The following is a 20,335-nucleotide window of genomic DNA, read 5'->3' as shown; positions in this document are numbered from 1 at the left end:
ATTGCAAGGAGAGATTACACAAAGTAGGGTTCGTATTCCCTGGAATTTACAAGATTAAAGGGTAATTTGATCGAAGTTTTCACGATATTAAGGGGAACTGATTGGGTAGATAGAGAGATACTATTTCCGCTGGTTGGGGAGTCTAGGACTAAGGGACATAGCCTAAAAATTAGAGCCAGGACTTTCAGGAGTGAAGTTAGGAAACACTTCTACACGCAAAGGGTGGTAGAAGTTTGGAACTCTCTTCCACAAATTACAGTTGATACTAACTGTAATTAACTGATACTAAATTTGTTAATTTTAAATCTGAAATTGACAGATTTTTGTTATTTTTTTTATTCGTTCATGGGATGTGGGCGTCGCTGGCGAGGCCGGCATTTATTGCCCATCCCTAATTGCCCTTGAGAAGGTGGTGGTGAGCTGCCTTCTTGAACCGCTGCAGTCCGTGTGGTGAAGGTTCTCCCACAGTGCTGTTAGGAAGGGAGTTCCAGGATTTTGACCCAGCGACGATGAAGGAACGGCGATATATTCCCATTGACTTCAATTTTACTCGGGCTCCTTGGTTCCACACTTGGTCAAATGCTGCCTTGATGTCAAGAGCAGTCACTCTCACCTCACCTCTGGAATTCACCTCTTTTGTCCATGTTTGGACCAGGCTGTAATGAGGTCTGGAGCCGAGTAGTCCTGGCGAAACCCAAACTGAGCATCGGTGAGCAGGTTATTGGTGAGTAAGTGCCGCTTGCTATCAAGTGGAACTTACTCTGCTCTCAATCATCACTTTGCTGATGATTGAGAGTAGACTGATCGGGCGGTAATTGGCCGGATTGGATTTTTCCTGCTTTTTGTGGACAGGACATACCTGGGCAATTTTCCACATTGTCAGGTAGATGCCAGTGTTGTAACTGTACTGGAATAGCTTGGCTAGAGGCGCAGCTAGTTCTGGAGCACAAGTCTTCAGCACTACAGCCAGGATGTTGTCGGGGCCCATAGCCTTTACTGTATCCAGTGCACTCAGCCGTTTCTTGATATCACGTGGAGTGAATCGAATTGGCTGAAGACTGGCTTCTGTGATGGTAGGGATAACGGGAGGCGGCCGAGATGGATCATCCACTCGGCACTTCTGGCTGAAGATGGTTGCAAACGCTTCAGCCTTGTCTTTTGCACTCACGTGCTGGACTCCGCCATCGTTGAGGATGGGGATGTTTACAGAGCCTCCTCCTCCCGTTATTTGTTTAATTGTCCACCACCATTCACGACTGGATGTGGCAGGTCTGCAGAGCTTTGATCTGATCCGTTGGTTACGGAATCACTTAGCTCTGTCTATAGCATGTTGCTTCCCCTGTTTAGCATGCATGTAGTCCTGAGTTGTAGCTTCACCAGGTTGGCACCTCATTTTTAGGTACGCCTGGTGCTGCTCCTGGCATGCTCTTCTACACTCCTCATTGAATCCCCTGGCTTGTTGGTAATGGTAGAGTGAGGAATATGCCAGGCCATGAGGTTACAGATTGTGCTGGAATACAATTCTGCTGCTGCTGATGGCCCACAGCGCCTCATGGATGCCCAATTTTGAGCTCTTGATCTGTTCTGAATCTATCCCATTTGGCACGGTGGTATTTCCCCTGGACTCTATTGATCACCATTTCAAATGTTTCCCACTGCTGTTCTACTTCTTTGTTAATCATTACAGTTTTCCAGTTTATTTTCCCTGGTTCCATTCTCATCCCTTGAAAATCAGCTTTTTTCCAATTTATTACTTTGGTCTTTGTCTTATGTCCTTCTCAGTCTTTATCTTAAACCTTATTATGTTGTGATCGCTATTGCCTAGATGTTCCCCAATGCTTACTTCTCTTATCTGTTCTGGTTCATTGCCCATTACTAGATCCAGCAGTGATTCCTCTCTTGTTGAGCTTTTTACACACTGGGTAAGAAAGGTGATCTGCACACTTTGTAAAAACTCTATTCCCTGTACCCCTTTACCCACCTCTTCTTGCCAGTTTATTTGGGGTAGTTGAAATTTCCCATGATTATTATTCTATGTCCTTTACTCATTTCACATATTTGCTTATATATTTCTTCCTCCACCTCCTTTGCACTATTAAGTGGTCTTTACTATACCCTTATTTGTGTGATCGATCCCTTCTTGTCTTTTATTTCAATCCACATGGATTCTGTTTCTATCCTTCTGTTAGTTATGTCCCTTTTTTCTCCTGCCATTATGTTATCTCTAATTAGTACGGCTACTCCACACCCTTTCTTCCTTCCCTATCCCTTCTGATTATGTATTAACCTGCAATATTTAGTTGCCAATCCTGTTCTTTATGTCGCCATATTTCAGTTATCCCTACTACATCTTGTTCCTCGCTACGGATTATTGCCTCCAGTACCTCCGTTTTATTTTGGACACTGTGTACATTGCTGTACAGGCTGTTTAATTCATCTTTAATAGTTGTTTCTTTTACTTTATTTTTAAGTCCTTTTATACTTCTGTTTTATAACTGTATTTGTTCCTTGTCAGTTTATGTTATCTTTATTCCTTACCCTGGTCTGACCTTTATACTCATCCTGTTTCTTTTATCTTTAGGCTTTTGTTATTGCTACCAGATCCTTCCCCCATCTTGCCAGTTTAAAGTCTTATCCACCGCCCTATTTATCCTTTCCGCTAGGACTCTGGTCCCATTCCGGTTCACGTGGAGCCCGTCCTAGCAGTACAGCTCCTTCCTGACCCAGTACTGGTGCCAGTGTCCGTGAAATGGAACCCCTCCTTCCCACACCAGTCTTTCAGCCACGCAGTCACCTTCCTGATTTGCCTATCCCTATGCCAATTAACATGTGGCCCGGGTAGTAATCCTGAGATTATCACCCCTGAGGTCCTGCTTTTTAATTTAGATCCTAGCTTCTGATATTCCCTTAGCAGGACCTCCTCCTTGTTCTTTCTTATGTCATTGGTGCCAACATGGACCACGACAACTGGATCCTCCCCCTCCCTTTCCAAGTTCCTCTCCAGTTGCTCTGAGATATCTTTTACCCTAGCACCAGGTCGGCAACACACCCTCCTCGACACTCGGTCGTGACTGTAGAGGACGCTATCTATCCCTCTAATTATAGAAGGTCATAAATATAAGATAGTCACTAATAAATCCAATTGGGAATTCAGGAGAAACTTCTTTAACCAGAAAGTGGTAAGAATGTGCTCCCACAAGGAGTAGTTAAGATGAATAGCATAGATGCATTTAAAGGGAAACTATATAAACAAATGAGGGAGAAAGGAATAGAAGGATATGCTGATAGGGTTAGATGAAGTAGGGAGAGAGGAGGCTCGTGTGGAGCATAAACACCGGCATGGACCAGTTGGGCCGAATGGCCTGTTTCTTTGCTGTAGACTCAATGTAACAATGTAATCTAGGCTCATGCTTCAGTGCAGTACTGAGGGAGTGCTGCATTGTTGGAGGAGCCTCCTTTGGATGAGATGTTAAAGTAAGGTCCTATTTGCCTATTCCAGTGATTCAGGGTACTATTTAAAGAAGGGCAGAGAGTCCTTCCAGTGTGCTGGCCAAGATTCTTCTTGCAAGCAATGCCACCAAAAACAGATTAACTTGTCATTCATCTCATTGCTCTTCCAAACTTGCATGTGAAGTGCTTAAATATATGATTAAGGGTTAAATAAATGCATTTTTTTATCACTTCAACCAATCAGTTGTGAAACTATTTCTTCTGCCATGACATTTACTCCAGCAGCCAGAAATTCTTCAAAATACAAGGTATATTTTAATGCTGTCAGACTCTATACAAGTAATAGCATAAAATACAAAAGTTCAGAGCGTTGAATTCTAAAAAAAATTCAGTTAATTCATAAGACAGTGCAACAAAATTCAATTGAAACAGAAATTGGAGTCTGTATTTGTGATCTGTTAAAGAACACTCTAATTCAGAGACTGCTGCATGACATTATCACTATCACCTGAGCATAAAGGCATGAATAAATGGAAATGCTTACTTGGTCATCCTCCATTCTTCTGCCATGTCATTTATTCCAGCTGTCGACTCGATGTAACTCAATGTAAGTCAGGGAGTCAGCAGCTTAAGAAAAGGAGCCGAAAGGAGAAAAATGGTAAAATTAAAACAAACTGGGGGACAAGAGCATAAGCATTTTTAGGAAAAGACCATTAGGCCTAACAAACCCATCCCTGTTTTGATTGATTGAAACTCCGCCTGCCCACTTTCCCACCATTCACTCAATTGATTTTCCCTCCAAAAATTCATTTAACTGCCTCTTGAACCCATATATACTGTCTGCTTCAGTGGTCTTCTTTAGTATTTTATTCTACTATTTTACACTTAAATGTAAAAAAGAGTTCCTTCTTATTCTAAAGATCTAAATTTTGGGATTGGTTTTTGAACCCTTTTTTGTCAGTATGTGCACAGGATTATAGATGGGTTACAAAGGCATTGCTCTCCTGATCTCTGAGTAAGAACCATTGAAAGATGCTGAGAAGCAGTTGTTTCTCCAGTTCCATTGGTTTGTGTGAGTTTTTCCAAGTACAACCTGTTAGTTGATGCAAGTGGAATCCATTACAGGTCGGGGGAGATTGTGATGAACAACAGAGAAAATAATTCATCACGAATTGGACAGTGTACTTTGGAAGTACCGTTGGTTCAAATTTTCTGTTTACACAGCACCAGGAGGTTCAGTTTAGAGCGAGTGGTACAAATCCACAGTTCATTTTTAAGAGACATTTTAATGAATACGTGTTGGCAGATGGTTTGTGTTTTTTTTCATAAATATTAAATTGAAAGTATGTTTTTGCTTATGAAATTTCAGAACATTTTTTATATTATGGTAGTGATTCCCGTTTTCACATTTTTTTCAAGTGAGTGCTTTTGTTTCCCATCAGTCCTGAACAGACAAGCAGTGTTGAAGATAATTGCTCTGGTAAATAAGAGATTGTTATAAGATAAAAACAGAGACTCCTTTATTGCCTTGAATGAATTTTGGAATTAGAGAGAGAGTGAATGGATCTTACTCTGATTGTGGACAGGCAATAGCTTTCTCCAACCTGGATAGAAGCACCTTAACAGCAGTAGACTATAATGTAGTGGGAATCAGTAAATGCATTAATAGTCATGTCCAACATCTGCCCAGATCTCCCATCCTCGAATAAACTGCACCCTCTCAAAAGACCAACGCTGATATTCATGTCATCTAACATTGCAGTGTCACCAGCTGCTACAGGAACACTCTTGGCACACAAACATTTTTTAAAAAGTTATTATTTTACTGGCTTTTAAAAAAGCCTAACACTAATTATTGCCCTGATTTGAGCCCCTTATGCCTGTCTTAAATGCTGTCTTGCCTACTGTAGTGGCCACAGCATGGGAGGTAAAGGCTGTAGTGGCTCAGTCAGGGGCTTTTGAGATGTTTGTAATTGGTGACCTCCAGGAACTTGGGCCTGAGAGGGCCGGATTGTCGACTATAGCAACTCAGTGGTTACCAGGCCAGTCTGGCCCAGCTTGCTTTCTAGCACCAGGTTGGGTATTGGTTGAGGTGGATACGAGGGTCCAGGTATCATCCTTAGAGATGGCAACACGTTTCATTCCTATTGCATGACTGCCCCTACTATCAGGCTGATCTGTGGGAGAGCAGACTGTAGGAGATCCGTGACACAACTAAGCCCTTATCCATTTGATCTCTAAGTCTGACCAAGGTGGAGCAGATGCTTGAGCCCAGAGAGATGCTATTACTTCTGTCATGGACTCCTGCAGGGAAGGCCCAGTTGCAGCATTCATTGAGGTAACCATATGCTTCCTGGTTGACTGCCTAGTTTGGATTCCATGCTCCAGACCCCCACAGAAGTTGGTAGTGAAATTCCTTCACATCCTCTGACGTGTAGTAGAAGCTCCCTGGTGGGCAGTCCAATGCATTGAGCAATTGCTGGTGCACAGAAAGCATTTTTCTTTTAAAGGCTGGGCTCCTTAAGTCTCTACCTCTGTTCTTTCAGCAGAGTTAGGACATGAGCTGGCCCTCTGGTGAGCTGTTTCCTGGGCCATCATTTCCATCTGCAGCAGCTCCTGTTCACTTGTTTTCATTGTACCACCTAGTTCAGACCCCTCTAACCGACTACCTATTCCATGTGGGTTGCTGATTTCTATGCTGGTGGTTGTAAAGGCGAGAGTGAGTAACAGTGCATCTTCAGGAGGGATCCTCCCCTAACACTGTGTCACTGCAAGGCCTGAGACATCTATTGGGCCTAATTTGAGAGGAAAGGGATGAGAGTTAGCATGTAGTGGCAGGGGCATAGTAGCAGATGAGTGGCAGTGCAATGCACCATCATGTTGCCATGTTGCGTGTGTGAGTAACAGAGTTAAGTAGAAAGAGAAGATGGCCAAACACCCTGTTATATGTGGCCTGCAGCCTGGCTGTCTCCAATGCTATGCCCTCTCTTTGCCAATGAAGTGGCCTCTTCCATTGGAGTCAGGATCTGCATAGAGGCAGACCTCCTTCTGTTCTCGTACTCCTCCTGCTGTTCTGTCCCATCGTCTCTTGCAAGAAGAGTGGAAGTGGGTTAATATGTGTGCTGATGAAGAAGTTTCAAAATGTATGAGGCAGCTAAGCAAAGTGTGCATGATGACTGGATGAAGCACAGGTGTGGCCAAGATAGAGCAGGAAGTGTGAGGGCAGAACAAGGTCCTGAGGGTGTGAGTGCAAGGAGAAGGAGGAGCAATGAAGTGATTCCTGCTGACTTGAGAGCTATGGGAAGTGGGGAAGGAAAGAATTGATAGAGCTGGGGCTCAAGTAGGTTGTGCAGGGCTGTGTAGGGTTGAGCAGGGTTGTGTAGGGCTGTACAGGGTTGTGCAGGGCTGTGCAGGATTGTGCAAATGTAAGGAATCTTACAACACCAGGTTATAGTCCAACAGTTTTATTTGAAAATCACAAGCTTTCGGAGCTTACCTCTTTCGTCAGGTGAGTGAGTGAAGGGCTCTAAAATCGCATATATTAGAACCCTTTTTAGATTTTAGAACCCTTCACTCACTCACCTGACGAAGGAGGTAAGCTCCGAAAGCTTGTGATTTTCAAATAAAACTGTTGGACTATAACCTGGTGTTGTAAGATTCCTTACATTTGTCCACCCCAGTCCATCACCGGCATCTCCACATCGGGATTGTGCAGGGCTGTGCAGGGTTGTGTAGGGCTGTGTAGGATTGTATAGGGCTGTGTAGGGAGTAAGAGAGATATGAAGAGGCGTAAAACCTTGGCAGTCCTGGTGATGTCATTACAATTTTTCCTGCACTGCAGCTAGATCCTGAGGACAATGCTAGTGGCCTGTTGGTTTCTCCATTCCTGCTACCTGGACACCCTTCTCATTGGAGGGGAAGGGTACCTCCTGGTCTTTGGGCCTCTCCTGCACTCCATGCAAGTATCTGGGGCCCTGGTAGAAGTCACCTTGCCTGCTGGTCCAGAATATTGCTGTTCACCATCCACCATCAAAAAATGCACCTCCCCTTTAAGATGCTGCAGGCCACCTTTAATAGTGGCTGAACCATCGGACTTCCTGCCTTCCCATTCAGGGAGCTGCTTATAGGGAGTACGATTTTCACTAGCATCTACCAATTCCATTTAAATTAGGCCCGTCCACGAGAAAGGCTTGTGTCCCACATCGATTCCTCCGGGTTGACTATAGTTTCATTTCACTCCAACATGATGTCCTCGTATTCAGAGAAATGTTTGAATTATTTTCCAGTAAAATAAGTCAGTCACTTTCCGCAGAGACGGCAGCCACGGATTGATAGAGGTTATGATTACATTGCATGGTTGGAGGTAGCTGTGAGGATGTGGGCAAGGTCGGCATTTATTGCACATCGCCAGTTGCCCTAAGAAGGTGGTAGTGGGCCGCCTCCTTATCAGTTTGGCTTGTCAGGCCACATCAGAGGGCAGTTAAGAGTCAACCACGTTGGTGTGGGACTGGAGTCACATTTAGACCAGATTGGGTAAGGACGGCAGGTTTCCTTCCCTAAAGGACATTAGTGAAGCAGTTGGGTTTTTATGATATTCCAATAGCTTCCTGGTCACTTTTACCAATACCAACTTCTGTCCATATTGATTGTGTTTTGTTGTGATACCAGCTTTTCATTTCCAGATTTTTAAAACTAAATTCAAATTCTCAAACTGCCATGGTGGGATTTGAACTCTTGTTCCCTGGATTATTAACCCAGGCCTCTGGATTACTAGTTCAGTAACATAACCAGTACATTACCGATTCTGTTGTTAAGTTGCTCGGCAAGTCTTTCTCTACCTCCCCTTGCTTTTTAAATACGTATTGAGTACAGAAGGGCCCTCTGTTCCCATCTCAAAACGTATGTAATTTTCTATATTAATCACTGTTCTGTATTTTTTTTCTTCTTCCTTTTCTCTTGCCTCCAGAAACAAACCAATGTACGCAAAGAATTAACATAATGTCCCAGCCAGGAAAGATTGAATCTGGGACAAAAGAAAAGAAATTAGAGATCCTGTGGTTTGGCAATAGTTACGTTACAACAAGCAGCAAGCTCAGCCACATTCAAAAAAATTCTCCTCAAGTCACATAGCAGATTGTAACAAAGCCTCTTTCTTTCTCATCACAGTTAGGCCACATACTCCTAACAATTTTAAGTTTTTTTGTGGTAAAGATTTTGAATTATCTGAGAATTTGAGTTAAGTGGGACTTTACTGCTGAAAAAAATTGAATTATCAGATAGTTTGAATTAAGCGACTTTGAATTAAGAGGAGTCGACTGGATGAGATACTGAACCAATAACCTTGGGCATGGAGGGAAAAAAGTAAGAAGTTACTCGGTTCCCTTTACCTCGTAACACAATAGATAATAATCAGAATGCTGCTGACACTCCACTGACACCACTAAATGCTGCTGAGTGAATAGATGCTCACACTGTCTCTGGGCTCGGTTTGGTTTCGCCTGACACGATCACTCTTGCGATTCAGGCGAGGTTCAGCTAGGGTCACTCACTGTCCCCAGGACTGATTCTGAGGCTGTGCTGGACAGATTCTGAAAGCTGGCACCACTAAGATGGAGACTTAACCCCCAGTTTGAATTTCTAAATCTCCTGATTGTCTGTAGCCCAGTCGTGACAGACCATAACTAGTAAACCATTTCTACATCAGGCCAACTAATCATGAGTCAGCCTGACCAGTGAAAGAAAATAATTGCTTTAGAGCAGTGATATAAAAAATAACTTCAGAAGCACAGGTCACTTTTGCGTTATGCTCCCCGTGGAAATTTGAACAGTAATATTCGCTAACATAAAATTAGCTTTGGGAAGAAATAGTTAATCCCTGGCTCTCCCTAAGTTGGTGCATATGCGAAACAGAGCTATTATTTTATACAAAGATCTCCTTGTAGCACAGAATATGTGTAAATAGACATTACCAACACTAATTAAGCTGAGTTCCACTGTGTGTTGTGAAGATTTGTGTTTTAGATACATTTCTAGAATGTATGAACTTGTTAACGTTTTGCAATGGACCATTGAATACTACCAAGATGATGTGCATGACAACAAATCAGATTAAGGGTTTGTAATGATTTACCTGATGTTATAAATGAATATGTGATCTGTATGCATCCACATTGGACTTCTTATCACCTGCCTCGAATGATGAGGATAAATACTTTCAATGCCTGGAGATAGAATCTCAGATTGGGCCACAAGGTTCATTTGCTACAAAAAAATGTCATCGCATATTAAGAATTTATGTTTTATTTTAGTAAGTGAAGGAAAATAATGTATTTCAATGTCTTCTACTATTTCTCAATTTGACCAGTGCTCAAATGCTTATCATATGAAACAATCTTCAAGCATCAATACTTAAATTAGATTCTGAGTCCAACTGATGTATGTTTTTCATTCAATTATGTAAAAAAATCTTTTGCTTTCCAGTCCATTTTTGAACAAGAACAATTAGTCAAGTTTTGGAATTAACTGATGTTTTATATTGGAATCATTTAGTGCCTGTTTTGTTGTATGTGCCTTCCACTCAGACAGTTGGCATTATTGTTCCTAACAGTGACGGCTACAAGCAGATCATCCCTTTTGACCACTTCCATCCCCTTCCTCGGTACGTAACATAGCCAATAAAAATGAATGATATTGATGCAGTCTGTGAGACAGCTTCAGTCCTAACAGAATGTGTGAGAGAGTAGGAGAGAATGAAGGAGAAAGTGAGAATGAAGGAGAAAGTGAGGATGACAGAATGTGAGGAAGAATGAGAGAGGGACTGCTTTAAAATCAATTGAAGTATTCTTCAAAGCTCTTTGTAATTTAAACTGATGAAACAAAACTAAGAAAATCTATGGGGCAGTTCTTTATGTAGAGCAAAATTTCCATGGAGATTTTTGAAGTGTTTTTTTATGTTTGTACATTGTACTGATTGTTCAGTAATTGGTTAATGACCTACCAAATTTATGTATGTACTTAGTAATTAGGCACAGCACAATGAGACCATCACATGAAACACCACTGCATTGTGGAACTGCACTTCCCCAAACAACAAGTGTTGTTGCCGTGGAAGAAGCATATTACTATAAAGCATTGAGCCAGTGAGCCTGCTCGATGAATCAATTAAATAGTCTCATTGAGCAATTCAAACTGTGGGCTGTTCTTATACTTAATCATGCACTTGGCTGTTGCTGGTGCTTTGGTGCAAGCTTTGCACAAATTGTCAAAATGTGACTGACCCAGCGCTGCTTTCCCAATCCGTCTGCTGCTTTAGTTACCGCAGTGGTGATTGTCATTCTTATTTTCTTTTTCCCATCAGCTGATGCATGATGCTGCTCACAGATTTGTAAAGCATTGCTGTGTTTGATCACAATGTGTCTGGGGAACTCTGGCTCACAGCTGTCTTGGTTTCTATGTTACTTTGTCCGCTTACTGTTTTGTCTGTGAAGCTTTGCACCACGACTACAATGTGTGCAGCAATGAAAGCACAATGCAAAATAAGCTGCTGTTGATGTTCAACATACTTCAAAACATAACTTTAAGGTAAAACCTTTATGGAAAATCTGGCAGGCATTCAGCAGTCAGCTATAATTTTCACAAATTATAATGCATAAATGTTCCTCTTTGTCTCTCCCCCACCAACCCCCTCCCCCCCCACCAAATTCCACACACAATTCCTCCTGGAATTGACAGCCGTCAATTGCCCCCGTACCTCTGACAATGCAACACCATAATCAGCCTTGCAAGGAATGTAAGAACAACCCAGATTGGCTCATCCCCCAGTGAATCAGAAGAATATTTAGGAAAAGGTTATTATGCCCAACAGGCCCTTTCCCTTTGTGATAGATCTTAACCCGACCTATTTGTTTTTCATCATACCTCACAACCCTTTTTCTCCAGAAATCTATCAAGTTGCTTCTTGGATCTATTTATTGGGGGTGATTTTTGTTGCTGCCACCTTGATTTTGGATGGCAGTGGGACTGGAGAGATTCAGAAATCCGGCGGAAATCAGTTCTGGTAGGTTCCCTACTCGGTCTTTGGGTCGGGCCTGGTGTGGTCGGCCGTGCGTCTGAAGCTCCCACCCAGAACCAGGCAGGAACTTTATTTGTGTTTGCAGAAGGGGGTGGGAAAGGGACTGGTGCCAGTCCTGGGCCCACGGGTATGCTGGAGGGCAAGTTTCCAGCACACTGGCGAAATGTGACAGGGGCATGACCGTAGGCGGACCTTTAAAGGGAAGTGCATTGTGCCTTTTAAAGGCTGTTCTTGTAGCTTTATTTTTGTTTCTAGCTCACACTTTGGATTTTTCATGAGCCTCTGTGCCAGGTGCATTTATTTATTTAATTTGCCCTGGGCTCCTTATAATTGCACCAGCTGGTTTGCCCTTTTTTTTATTCGTTCATGGGACGTGGGCGTCGCTGGCGAGGCCAGCATTTTTTGCCCATCCCTAATTGCCCTTGAGAAGGTGATGGTGAGCCGCCTTCTTGAACTGCTGCAGTCCGTGTGGTGAAGGTTCTCCCAGTGCTGTTAGGAAGGGAGTTCCAGGATTTTGACCCAGCGACAATGAAGAAACAGCGATATATTTCCAAGTCGGGATGGTGTGTGACTTGGAGGGGAATGTGCAGATGGTGTTGTTCCCATGTGCCTGCTGCTCTTGTCCTTCTAGGTGGTAGAGGTCGCGGGTTTGGGAGGTGCTGTCGAAGAAGCCTTGGCGAGTTGCTGCAGTGCATTCTGTGGATAGTACACACTACAGCCACTGTGCGCCGGTGGTGAAGGGAGTGAATGTTTAGGGTGGTGGATGGGGTGCCAATCAAGCGGGCTGCTTTGTCCTGGATGGTGTCGAACTTCTTGAGTGTTGTTGGAGCTGCACTCATCCAGGCAAGTGGAGAGTATTCCATCACACTCCTGACTTGTGCCTTGTAGATGGTAGAAAGGCTTTGGGGAGTCAGGAGGTGAGTCACTCGCCGCAGAATTCCCAGCCTCTGACCTGCTCTTGTAGCCACAGTATTTATATGGCTGGTCCAGTTAAGTTTCTGGTCAATGGTGACCCTCAGGATGTTGATGGTGGGGGATTTGGCGATGGTAATGCCGTTAAATGTCAAGGAGAGGTGGTTAGACACTCCCTTGTTGGAGATGGTCATTGCCTGGCACTTGTCTGGCGCGAATGTTACTTGCCACTTATCAGCCCAAGCCTGGATGTTGTCCAGGTCTTGCTGCATGCGGGCTCAGACTGCTTCATTATTTGAGGGGTTGCAAATGGAACTGAACACTGTGCAATCATCAGCGAACATCCCCATTTCTGACCATATGATGGAGGGAAGGTCATTGATGAAGCAGCTGAAGATGGTTGGGCCGAGGACACTGCCCTGAGGAACTCCTGCAGCAATGTCCTGGGGCTGAGATGATTGGCCACCAACAACCACTACCATCTTCCTTTGTGCTGGGTATGACTCCAGCCACTGGAGAATTTTCCCCCTAATTCCCATTGACTTCAATTTTACGAGGGCTCCTTGGTGCCACATTCGGTCAAATGCTGCCTTGATGTCAAGGGCAGTCACTCTCACCTCACCGCTGGAATTCAGCTCTTTTGTCCATGTTTGGACCAAGGCTGTAATGAGGTCTGGAGCCGAGTAGTCCTGGCGGAACCCAAACTGAGCATCGGTGAGCAGGTTATTGGTGAGTAAGTGCCGCTTGTTGGAATTGTCGACGACACCTTCCATCACTTTGCTGATGATTGAGAGTAGACTGATGGGGCGGTAATTGGCCGGATTGGATATGTCCTGCTTTTTGTGGACAGGATATACCTGGGCAATTTTCCACATTGTCGGGTAGATGCCAGTGTTGTAGCTGTACTGGAACAGCTTGGCTAGAGGCGCAGCTAGTTCTGGAGCACAAGACTTCAGTACTACAGCCAGGATGTTGTCGGGGCCCATAGCCTTTGCTGTATACAGTGCACTCAGCCGTTTCTTGATATCACTTAGAGTGAATCGAATTGGCTGAGTCTGGCTGCAGTGATGGTGGGGATATCGGGAGTAGGCCGAGATGGATCATCCATTTGGCACTTCTAGCTGAAGATGGTTGCAAACGCTTCTGCCTTGTCTTTTGCACTCACGTGCTGGACTCTGCCATCATTGAGGATGGGGATGTTTACAGAGCCTCCTCCTTCTGTTAGTTGTTTAATTGTCCACCACCATTCACGACTGGATGTGGAAGGACTGCAGAGCTTTGATCTGATCCATTGGTTGTGGAATCACTTAGCTCTGTCTATAGCATGTTGCTTCCGCTGTTTAGCATGCATGAAGTCCAGGTTGGCACCTCATTTTTAGGTACACCTGGTGCAGCTCCTCGCATGCTCTTCTACACTCCTCATTGAATCCCCTGGCTTGTTGGTAATGGTAGAGTGAGGAATATGCTGGGCCATGAGGTTACAGATTGTGCTGGAATACAATTCTGCTGCTGCTGATGGCCCACAGCGCCTCATGGATGCCCAGTTTTGAGCTGCTAGTTCTGAATCTATCCCATTTAGCACAGTGGTAGTGCTACACAACATGTTGGATGGTATCCTCAGTGCGAAGACGGGACTTCGCCTCCATGAGGACTGCGCGGTGGTCACTCCTACCAATACTGTAATGGACAGATGCATTTGCGACAGGTAGAGTGGTGAGGACGAGGTCAAGTAAATTTTGTTGGTTCGGTCACCACCTGCCACAGGCCCAGTTTGGCAGCTATGTCCTTCAGGACTCGGCCAGCTTGGTCAGTAGTGGTGCTACGAAGCCACTCTTGGTGATGGACAATGAAGTTCTCCCACCCAGAGTACATTCTGTGCCCTTGCTACCCTCAGTGCTTCCTCCAAGTGGTGTCTGCACGAATCCTTTGATCTGACGTGATCAGAGGGAAAGGGGACTGATGGAAGCATACCAGGCAGATTAGGCTGCCCGAGGGGTGCTCTGGGCTCTCCTTTCCCTCACCAAAACATCTGCAGAGCGAGATCGCAAACCTCACTTTGACAGATGATGTTGGTGGATTCTCCTCTTCCCAATGACAGCTGTGCCAGCACAACTTCCGGTGGCATCACAATGAGATGTAAATGGTTGTCGACCCCTTATACTGGAAGCTTCTTCAGAAGCATCTCAATCACAGTATGCCATCCTTTTACATTGTGTTGCATGACAGAAGACATGATGGAGTTATCAGGTGCAAGTGTTGTCTGTTTGGCTGCACATGCCAAGATGCTGGGAATGACTGTGATAACCTGCCTTCTCAGAGTCTCGATCAGCAGAAGGGAAGATGCCGAGCTCTGGAATCTGCTGCAAGGACACCGTGCTACCATGCAGGACAGAACTCACATAAGCTCAGAGATAGTAATGGTCAGCTACGGGCTGAATCTTGGCTGCACTTTATTGCAGTGCTGACCTGGGGATGGTGCTGTAGAGTAAAACAGGAAAACCATCCTCTGAGGCATTTCATGCAGCTCCTCGACTTCAGCCGTCAAAGAGAATGCCAAATGCTGGGCTGTACTGTCACTTTGTTGAAGACTCATACTTGCACCTACAGGTCCTTTCCCCTTCATCCTGGCCTGCCACTTCTAAATCCCACACCTCTTCTGCCCAGGTTCCTGATGGGTTGAGCTGCCTTTTAATGCTCTCCAGGAGCTTTCTAAATTTTTGTCCCTTTCATAGGAACAGGAGTAGGCCATTCAGCCCCTCGTGCCTGCTCCGCCATTTGATAAGATCATGGCTGATCTGTGATCTAACTCCATATACCTGCCTTTGGCCCATATCCCTTAATACCTTTGATTGCCAAAAAGCTATCTATCTCAGATTTAAATTTAGCAATTGAGCTAGTATCAATTCCCGTTTGCTGAAGAGAGTTCCAAACTTCTACCATCCTTTGTGTGTAGAAATGTTTTCCAATCTCGCTCCTGAAAGGTCTGGCTCTAATTTTTAGACTGTGCCCCCTACTCCTAGAATCCCCAACCAGTGGAAATAGTTTCTCTCTATCCACCCTATCCGTTCCCCTTAATATCTTATAAACTTCGATCAGATCACCCCTTAACCTTCTAAACTCCAGAAAATACAACCCCAAATTGTGTGATCTCTCATCGTAACTTAACCCTTGAATCCGGGTATCATTCTAGTAAACCTACGCTGCACTCCCTCCAAGGCCAATATGTCCTTCTGAAGGTGCGGTGCCCAGAACTGCTCACAGTACTCCAGGTGCGGTCTAACCAGGGTTTGTATAGCTGCAGCATAACTTCTGCCCCCTTGTACTCCAGTCCTCTAGATATAAAGGCCAGCATTCCATTAGCCTTATTGATTATTTTCTGCACCTATTCATGACACTTCAATGATCTGAACCCCTAAGTCCCTTTGGACATCCACTGTTTTTAACTTTTTACCATTTAGAAAGTACCATGTTCTATCCTTTTTTGATCCAAAGTGGATGACCTCACATTTGTCTACATTGAATTCCATTTGCCACAGTTTTGCCCATTCACCCAATCTATCAATATCGCTTTGTAATTTTATGTTTTCATCTCCACTGCTTACAATGCCACCAATCTTTGAGTCATCGGCAAACTTAGATATGAGACTTTCTATGCCTTCATCTAAGTCGTTTAATAAATGTTGTGAATAATTGAGGCCCCAAGACAGATCCCTGTGGGACTCCACTAGTCACATCCTGCCAATGTGAGTACCTACCCATTATCCCTACTCTCTGTCGCCTTTCGCTCAGCCAACTTCCTAACCAAGTCCGTACTTTTCCCTTAATTCCATGGGCTTCTGTCTTAGCTAACAGTCTCTTATGTGGGACCTTATCAAATGCCTTCTGGAAGTCCATATAAATAACATCCATTGACATTCCCCTGTCCACTACTTTAGTCACCTCTTCAAAAAATTCAATAGGGTTGTCAGGCACGACCTACCTTTCACAAATCCATGCTGGCTCTCTCTGATTAACTAAAAATTCTCAAGGTGTTCAGTCACCCTATACTTAATTATAGACTCCAGCATTTTCCCCACAACAGATGTTAGGCTAACTGATCTATAATTCCCTGGTTTCCCTCTCTCTCCTTTCTTAAAAAGCAGAGTGACATGTGCAATTTTCCAATTCAGAGGGACAGTTCCTGAATCTAGAGAACTTTGAAAGATTATAGTTAGGGCATCTGCAATCTGCTCACCTACTTCCTTTAAAACCCTGGGATGAAAACCATCTGGTCCTGGGGATTTGTCACTCTTTTGTGCTATTATTTTCTTCATTACTGTTGCTTTACTTATATTAATTTTACTTGTGACACTTCCCTTTAATTATTCCCATCCCTTTAAATTCGACTTGTATGCAATTTTCAACTCCTACCAGAGATGTCATCCCTAGACCCAGCAGAGTTTGCATCTGGACTTCTGAAACATTATACTAATAAAGTTCGACACAAAAATTGAGTGCTATTTGCACTCGGGATTCTGGTGAGTCTTAAAGCAATGAAAACTAAAATAGAACAGTTTTGCACCTGAAAATGAAAATCGCTCCATACTGTCCTCTTCATTGCCATATACTAATAGCTTGCTCCTGAAACCATCTATCTTTCGTTAACAAAACTCCACCTGACTTCCTCTGGTTCAAACCTTTCACCAAAGTGAACAATTTACCCAAATTGACTCTGAACATTCCCTTCATAATCTTGAAAACTTTAATTAGATCACCTCAAGGTCTTCATTTCCTAAAGAAAACATGTCCATCTTCCTTAACGTTCTTCATAATTTAAATTCCTGATACCTGGAATCAGCTTGCTTCATCCCTCATCTCCTTTTAAAAATGGAGCAATTACCTATTTGAAAGCTGAACTTTTCTATCCAATTATTGAATCCCATAAGATTCTTTAAACATTTTCTTTAAAGAAATTCTATAGACTGCCACAACAGAAATGATAAAATTCTGATAAAGATTTTGCCTTATGAGTGATTGGGAACATGTTGCTTCCCAATCATGATGGATTAGCCTTTTCTGCATTTTCTTTCATTCTCTGAATTGAGCAAATTAGTGATTGGCTAATGTTGATGATGACATCGATTTGAATGCTCGCCGTTCTAAAGAGATACAGTAAGATTTAAATTTGGGGAACTGCAGCCCTAGAGAATGTAAAATTTAAATGTAAATATCTTGGGGCCCAATTTTATCTCGTGACACTATAAGTGCAAAAACTCACAGAAATATACCAGACTTGCATGCAAAACAGTCTTATTTTATTTATTCCTTGGTAGATTGCTGAGTAGCGCAAGCAGTATCTGTAAATTACTCCAAAATCTGATGACATCACATTTGTTGGCATCACAGACTGCTTTAAATGACACATTTGACAATATCCATCTCATTCACCATGGTTTGCTGAATAAATTCACTGCCCGGTATGGTATTGAACCACACAAATCAAGAAGATGCCAATTTTGATCGCTGGTCTGTGTTGTTAGCTGATCTCAGCTATGTCCATGTTAGAGAACTACTGTGGCTCTCAGTGGCCCTAGACTAGTGAGGGTGGAAAAAAATCATCAAGGTTTTCACTCTTGATTGCTGTCTAATGTAAAGTATGCGCCTAAATATCAGATGAGGGCAGATCCACCTTGCGTGTGTGTATCTGAGAGAGAAGTGGGCCAGCCATAACAGCCTCCTGCCACTCTGCCTGAACTCACACATCAAGAATTATTACTGGCTTACGGGACTAGAAGCCTGTCAGCACCTGTGGATCAGACACCAACATGAGTTCGTGCCTTCTGGAAAGGAAGGAAGGAAAAATTTGGGAGGAAAAAGCCCCACCTCTTGCAGTTTTATGTCCTGTCAACCAGTGTAATTGGGCTAGAATCCTGCAAGTCCCTCATATTTATTAGTCCAAACATAAAACCACATGTCCAATATTCAGTCAAAGCCTGAAGAAATTGCTTTGATTAATACTGCACTTTTCAAAGTTTCATTTTATCTCCAACAATTTAATATAACAAGTCAAAAGTGACAAGATCATATGTTGCTTCAAATCATACTGTTAACAATCTGACAATGTGGTCTTATCAGGTTTCACCCGAAGTCTAAATGTACTTTACATTCCTATGTGCTCCTAAACCCATTAGGTTCGTACGAATGACTTATTGCTGCATTCACCAAGTAGCTCAGGACCCACATATACTCACACAATTTAACACTTTTAAGAAAGTTTTATTTTTTTTAAAAATGGCCTCCCCAAAACATTCTTCCTGTAAACATACCATTGCACTATCACACAATTTAACACTTTTAAGAAAGTTTTATTTTTTTTTTAAATGGCCTCCCCAAAACATTCTTCCTGTAAACATACTGCACTATCTGTGGCAAAAATTGGCTTTCAAAAATGTGTTTCTAGTTTTATATAATGACTGTTGTGGTTGTGCTGTGGAGTTACATACATCTGGAAAGTTGGTTTTCTAGTGTTAGATGTGACAATAAAATTCCTCACTGGGAAGCAGTTTTGAACATGTGGAAAAGATGAAAAAAACAAGACCAGAAAATGCTAGGAATGCACAGCAGGTCATTCAGCATCGGAGAGAGAAAAATGGGTCAATGTTTTTTTTAAAGTGTGACCCTGCACCAGAGCTCTGGTTCTGGGTTCTGATGAAAAGTTCCATCTAAAGCATTAACCTATTTCAACCTGCTATGTACTTCCAGAGATTTCTGCTTTTATTTCAAATTTCCAGCATTTATGGTCTTTTTATCCCCTGGAAATTAAAATTCGATAACCGCGTTGCAAACTCTAATACCAAACTGCTTAATGCATTAGGCATAAAGTAGTGTATGTCCCTACACCTCAGTAAAAAAAAATGTACCCCTTATATTGTGTAATATTGTGAATAAGCTGTAAACACAGTATGTCAGAGTCTGATTGTTGTTCTATGTTATCAGATGGGACAGCAGCCCTTGGACTGCCTGCTCCAGCTCCTGTGGTGGTGGTGTTCAGATCCGCACTATCTCCTGTGTAGAGGAAGATATTAATGGACAAGTCAACAACGTGGAGGAGTGGAAGTGCATGTACATACAGAAATTTCCCGTTGTGCAGCCCTGTAACCTCTTTGACTGCCCAAAATGGTTGGCACAGGAATGGTCTCCCGTAAGGATCTCTTTCATCTGATGATCTTGGGTTGTGCTGCCTGGATTCCAATAAGTATAGGCAGCAATGAGAGTAAAGACACCAAAACTTCAGAATTACTTGCATCATTGTTGGCAGCATTTGGAAAACTGCTTTCATGTTTAAACATGTTCCTTGAAAGAATGTATCCTCTTCTTTTGTACAGAGATCATTCTGTACTATTTTATAGTTTGATATCTCGCTCATAACCTGAATATATTCACAGGACAAGTGCTGGCCAGATTTCCCTCAGGTGTACTCCCTATTTTGGGCAAGTGAAGGTGGGAAACGGCTCCCTGTCCATCACTACTCGCTGTGACATCTGGTGTCACATTATCTGTCCGTACCTCCTGTCAGCTGCCACTTCCATTATGCTGCTGCAGGAAGCCTATAGCAACCATTTTGTATCACTCTCCCACTCCCAGGCAGACTTTCGAGTACAGGCAGGGACTCTCCTGGGAACCTGTCTGAAACATACTAATGAAGTTGACTCCAGGAATTTAGCCAGAGGGCATCAGTAGATCAGGGTGGAGAGCTGTTGCTGAGGGGGATCTGGTTCATTTTCTCTCTCTTTTTTTAAGTGCATTGGAAGACGGCAACTGTTGAAGTTGCAAAATCACTTCTGTATAACAGGTATCCTTATTGTAAATTTATTTGCTGATTAAAATGTGAAATATCAGTGCTGAGAAATTAATCACTTTCCA

General features: G+C 43.2%; 1 protein-coding gene across 1 annotated transcript in view; it reads left to right on the top strand.

The window, feature by feature from the left end:
- The window catches only part of LOC137320664 (ADAMTS-like protein 1), a 613,156-nt gene that overhangs the window by 326,457 nt on the left and 266,364 nt on the right, over nt 1–20,335 (top strand). Inside the window, exons 11-12 of the mRNA XM_067982343.1 lie at nt 10,058–10,108; nt 19,409–19,613. Coding sequence (XP_067838444.1) covers nt 10,058–10,108; nt 19,409–19,613 — 256 coding nt within the window. The remainder of the gene's footprint in view (nt 1–10,057; nt 10,109–19,408; nt 19,614–20,335) is intronic.

The sequence above is a fragment of the Heptranchias perlo genome, chromosome 4 (assembly GCF_035084215.1).
Source record: "Heptranchias perlo isolate sHepPer1 chromosome 4, sHepPer1.hap1, whole genome shotgun sequence".
NCBI classification, from domain to species: domain Eukaryota; kingdom Metazoa; phylum Chordata; class Chondrichthyes; order Hexanchiformes; family Hexanchidae; genus Heptranchias; species Heptranchias perlo.
This window is presented reverse-complemented; position numbering and strand designations above follow the sequence as displayed.